The 6,000-nt window shown below is 38.4% G+C and overlaps 1 protein-coding gene across 1 annotated transcript in view; it reads left to right on the top strand.

The window, feature by feature from the left end:
* The window catches only part of LOC122811388 (major histocompatibility complex class I-related gene protein-like), a 242,786-nt gene extending 237,065 nt beyond the window's left edge, over positions 1–5,721 (top strand). The window contains exon 6 of the mRNA XM_044083200.1: positions 3,506–5,721. Within this exon, the coding sequence (XP_043939135.1) occupies positions 3,506–3,561 (56 nt within the window). The 3' untranslated portion in view covers positions 3,562–5,721. The remainder of the gene's footprint in view (positions 1–3,505) is intronic.
* The last annotated feature ends 279 nt before the right edge of the window (positions 5,722–6,000 follow it).

A 6,000-nucleotide genomic window follows, 5' to 3' on the forward strand; every position in this document is an offset into this window, starting at 1 on the left:
TTTAATTCAAGGTGGTGCTGCCAGACCTTGGCTAAGAAGGGGAAGGGTATTTAGCCTTTGACTTATCACAAACTGCAGAACACAGAAACGGTAGAGTGATACTGGATGGACAGGGAAGCACTACAGGAAATATACATCTGCTGCCCTTACCTGAGGCCCTGAGGAAATCATGGAGAACCCATCCTAGTGGAAACAGAGGTATGTGTAGCATTATGTTTATAAGCTGCAGGTACTTTTCAGGGACCCACAGGGATATAGTAGAACTGTTGCAGGCCTCAGCTTCTAGAATATTATATCATTTTCTACATGCAATGCTAGAAGATGCAAGGGAAACTATCTCTTTTCCTGTACCCCATAGCAGATGTAGTTATGCACAATATGCCACGGCTGTGGCTAAGAAGCAAAGCCTAGCATGCATACTTATTACCTAGATGAATACCTAAGTGCATACAGATATTTAGCACTAACTGAAATCTTGACAATGTGTGACAGAAAATAAAGTTCTGATGTAGCAAGGAGATGTGAGAAGGATGAACGTGTCAATGTAATACACTTCTTGCTTTGGTCATTGCTAGCTATACCCTTTGCTTTAAATTGCCATTCAATTTTTTTAATGCCTTTTGCATTTGTGTGTTGCATAAGAGTATGCAAACATGGTTCAAGACTGAAGGAAAAAAATGAAAAATTTAATTGAGCCAGTGCACAGTTGTCAGCACTCTGGATAGTACTGAGCAAAGAAAATACAGCTGTTACTTTGCTTGCTCTGTGGCACAAGGTGTTAAGTACAGTGATCTTAGAGAAAGAAGACAAGTGATGTGCAGTTGAAATCCAGTTTACAGATACTTTTACAGAGGGAGGCTGGAGTGCCATTTGTCACAGCATTTTGATAGGAATCTAACACTAAATACAAATTTGTATCGTAACTATGTTTATTGCAACATAGAGGGGGGGTCAGACTGCCATTTGCCACAACATTTTGATTAGGAATGCAACACAAAATGCAAATATTTGTATCATAACTATGTTTATTCCAACAGTTGTAGTATTAGTGCTTGCTATATAAGGCTAATATAATGTTTGTAATGTATATCATAAGTATTTATGTAGAACAGTATGTCTTGGGAAGTATGTATGCAACATACTCCGACATGTATTACTCATGTCATGCAACTCCATGTATCTGAAATGTGTTCACAACCACAAAAAAACTGCCTTTTACATAGAAATTCAGTCCCATGACTACTTAAAGTCACATACATGCAGGCATCTCTTAAGTATATCTCCATTCATGGCATTGACAGTTATTGAGCAAAATTTAACATTCGTATCCTTTTTTCTTATATGTTCAATTCTCAGGTGCTACTATACAATCTTACTAGTGTGTAAGTCCTAGTATATATATATATATATATATATATATATATATATATATATATATATATATATATATATATATATATATATAGGGTTCCTATTACATAATCAAACTTCCAGAAGGTCAAACACCAGATGTTCGAACTTGGAAGATCGAAATGTGATAACATTGAAACATTAGAACAGTGAATTTTTTCCCAGGGAAAAATATTTGCTGTTCCAAAAAACACACACACAACACAAGCACACCAAAAACCTTATAAACCTACACTAAACCTTACATACACAACCATCTATGCACTAACCTTAACCCAAACCCTAAACCTAAGGTCCGTCACTACCGCACACTTACCTTACCTGCACCCTAACCCTAAAGTACGTCATTATCGCACAGTTACCTCACCCGCACCTTAACACTAAAGTCCGTCACTATCGCATACTTACCTTACCCACACCTTAACCCTAAAGTCCGCATCGTACACTTACCTTACCCGCACCCAAACACTAAAGTCCGTCACTATCACACACTTACCTTACCCGCACCCTAACCCCAATGTCTGCCACAATCGCACACTTACCTTAACCCATTCTGTAACTTTCGCACCACAGTGGAGAAAATGTCGAAGCCGCAGAAATGTCCAACCGAATTCTTTCCCTGGGAAATAATTCGGACTTCCATGGCTTCAACATTTTCAACTTTCGAACTTCCAAATTCGAACTTCTGGTGTTTGACCTTCTGGAAGTTCAATTACGTAATGGGAATCCATATATATAATATATATATATATATATATATATATATATATATATATATATATATATATGTGTGTGTGTGTGTGTGTGTGTGTGTGTGTGTGTGTGTGTGTGTGTATCACAAGCCATTCCATTTTTCCGTCAGCCAACAGTGATTATTACAAACACCCTTAAAGCATTTCAATATTTAGCACCGAAACATGTGCCAATAGGTTGAGCATCACACGTGACCAGATCTCACTGCCATACTTCATACCTTCTCTGCTTTCTGACATAATCAGTGCAAATCTGTCTGCCAAGCAATTGCTGTGCTTTCTGTTGTACAAATGCAGCTGGTAAAAGGCAACGTTTCTTTGTGCACAAGCTGTTACATACAAGATCTGAATTTGGCATCAGTTCAGACATATAGTTCTAGCTTGATTTCTGGAAGCATGGCTGGTGAAGGTAGGGATCACATTCCATTTGGAGCACAAAGGCGGGGTGTTAAAGAGTCCAGGATTTTGTGGTATTCCTCATCAAACACTACAGCTAGAGACTGTTGTAGGGGATTATACTGGGTCTCAGTATAAGGCTTGAGGCTTGGAATAGATTGGCAAAGGCTGTTTCTAGTGCAACTAGCATTCCTCACACTGTGGTGCAGTGTTACTACCATTACAGTGACATAAAGATGCGCAAGCAGGACCTCCTGATATGATGGGAGGATGAATTTCAGATGACAAACACTCCTCAAATGTGTAAGTGCAGTAATACATCAACGGTCTATGATGTAGCATTGATTAGACCACCAAGACAGCTAGTCATTATGCTCTCATGTCTTTTTTTTTTCTTTTTTTATTATACAGCTGCAGAGAAGCCTAGCATAGGTATGCCTCAGGTCTGAATGCAAGGCAGAGAAGTATTTGTAGTCCATAACATTGTATCATTTTGAACAGGCATGCCTAAACTTTTAGATCAAACATACATGCCTGCTCCAATAGATCTTGTTGACTGCATTAGGCAAAGAGTACACCACCTTAATTGTGTCTGGGTTCAATCACCAGAAATGGATATTTAGATTTTTTTTCAGTACAGAATTTATAAAATATTAACTGCAGTACTGCATTCAATTAACAATTCAATTTTTTTGCAAATGCGATTATTAAATTTGAAAGTATATAACTGATATGGCATAGTCAAATAAATGTTTCTATTTGTCATATCATATCATTGTGATTGTTTTTTATGACACATTAATGCCTTCCAATCATATCTGGATTTGTCAAAGGTGTACATATTTGTTTATGTATTGCAATTATAAAATAATGGAACATGCCATTGATCTAATTCTCCTTTTTTTGTCTCTTCCCACCCTATTTGTCTGTTTTTTAATATATATTAGTTTTTTATGAATACACTGCTCCTGAAAACAACCATCAGCACAGGGAGCTAGACTGACAACTGCCATTCAACCCACCATATCTCCACAGGTAGCTGCAGCAGCACCAACAGAGGCAGCACAGACATCCAGCAACACCTGGGCCACAACTTGTCATCATTGCCTCCACAGCTCCTGCCTTACCTGCTCCACCTGCGTTAGATAGCTCTGCCCCAACTGCTGGTGCAGTTCTATCCTTCAGGAACAGTACTAGTGGATCTGGTGATTTTGTCACTCATCAGGAGCTGAGAGGGCTGGTGGTGGACATAATACAAAAGGGCTACAGTGCACAAATCAGCAAAGTTGATAAGGTCCTGCATTGTATTGCAAAATCAATGCCATATCTGGCACTGACTCAGGAAACTAACACATGAGATAGTGATGACAGTTCCGAGGGTGAGGATTAGATTCTCAATGTTCTCAAGCTGGATGTGGGTACACCTCCAATGTCCCCTTCCTATCCCCAGTCATGGTGTCCCTAAACTTTTTTCTGTGCATCACCATCCATTTCTGCTTTGTAAGTTCTATATGTCTGTGCATGCTATCTACCCTGCCCTACCACCTGACCCTCTCCTTCCTAAGCAGATTTTTCAATATTTCTCTCTCTCATAAAAAAACAAACAAAAAAAAAACAAATGGGCACTTGCCCCATACAAAATATGCCTCATACATAGCTCTCCACTTCACCTATATGCCATATTGGTGCATTTGAGTTGGTCTAATTTGTTATACAATATTTTTCTGTTGTTATCACCCATCCCTGGTTTGGGAACTCTCCAAAGTCATGAAATTCTGTGCACAGTTATATGTATGTTGCTGTCCCACCACCATCCTGCAAATTCGTATATTATTTCCTCTGTGTCCTATCATTTGCTTATCCCCCATTTTCTGTATTGTCCTAGCAACTCATTTTTCACATTTAATCTAGTCAAAAAACAGGCTCACGTGCAACACACATGGCCAGAAATGACCCATCAAAAGCCTTCACTTTTTGTCCAAAGCATTTGGATGGATCTTGGCATCACTTAAAAATGTTGAGTGACAGTGAATAGCATTTCAAGTCCTATGTCAAAAACTGGTGAGGTTTTGTCATTGCTCACGCTAGTCTGGTTACCTTCATACAGACGTGCTTCAGTCTGCTGTGCTATAGGAATACCAAGTAAAGGCAGAGTAAAGCCACTACTTTGAAATAGTTACTCTAACAGTTGTTAGACTGCTGGATGTACTGAACTAATAGTTCCTATGTGGTGTGTTGAGATAAAACTCTTGTCTGTAGCCTGATGTTTTTTGCATAGTTTCAATGTTTCAGTTACAGTTGTAAGTTAAATTATTATTATGTCATTTTATAGTCCTATCATATGTTTAACTGTAAATGTATGTATTTATCCCCAGTTACAACATTTCACGAACACAGCATTTGAATAGTGCAACCAGAACGCATTTGCAAAAACATTCCATCCCCAAAAGAGAGACTAAGTAACCCACCTTTATCCTGCTTGTGTCCTGACATTGTTTCTACTTTTCTACCCCTTCTTGCTACACACAGCAAATCCTTTATTGTACAGAGTATGACATTAAGATTAACACATCATAAAGATGATCCTGAATGTCCCATAAATAAAACTCTTGTCATTTCTCTCTCTCCACCCCTTCTGCTTCAGTAAGTTGTCACCGTCTCTTCAATTGTGTGATTTAAACTGTGTCAGTTAGGAGCTCCTTTGTGGCATGCTGCAGAAATACTCAGATCAACAGACTGATTTTTGGGTAGTTTCATTGGTTCTAATTCAGAAATGTGTGAAACTGCTACTCTCTGTTTTTATTAGACTATATCATGTAAGTTGTTCCCTACATATTGTTTGTAACCACCATTTCCCTGTTTCTGTCATAATGTACTTGCTCCCTGCCTCCATCTCCCCCTCTCTATGTTTCTCCTCCCTTCTGTCATCTGTCTGTCTCCTATGCCTGGTGCTAAGCAGCATGTAACTTAGGGGAAATGGAAGTACACAGCTATACTGTTAGGAAGCTTGCTGCCCAAAAGTTCTTGGCTTTGTGACAAAAGTTTAAATCATGAGACTTAAGATAACACATTTCTGTTCTGCATTGGATCATTTATTATGCTCCTGGCTGTAATGTAAACCTTATGTAATTGTTATTACTCTGATGAAGTCTGATGCCTACAATCTCACTTGCAACATTGTTTTCTGTCTCTTCAAATCAGTAAAACTAAGGTTGTGAAATAACATTTCCTGTGTGGTGTGTTGACATAATTCTCTTCTGTAAAATGCTTTTGGCATAGTATTAAGAGTTGAGTTCAAATGCAGAAATATGTGAAATCATATTTAATGTTTTTTCCATTACTATTATGCAGATAAGTGTTGTCTACATTTCTTAGTACCCCCCCCCCCCCATTATCTTGCTTATGTCTCAATTGTTTTTACTTGTTGACTCCTGCTTGGTCC

Source organism: Protopterus annectens, chromosome 9.part0 (assembly GCF_019279795.1).
Source record: "Protopterus annectens isolate FY-2018-M chromosome 9.part0, PAN1.0, whole genome shotgun sequence".
Taxonomy (NCBI): Eukaryota; Metazoa; Chordata; order Ceratodontiformes; family Protopteridae; genus Protopterus; species Protopterus annectens.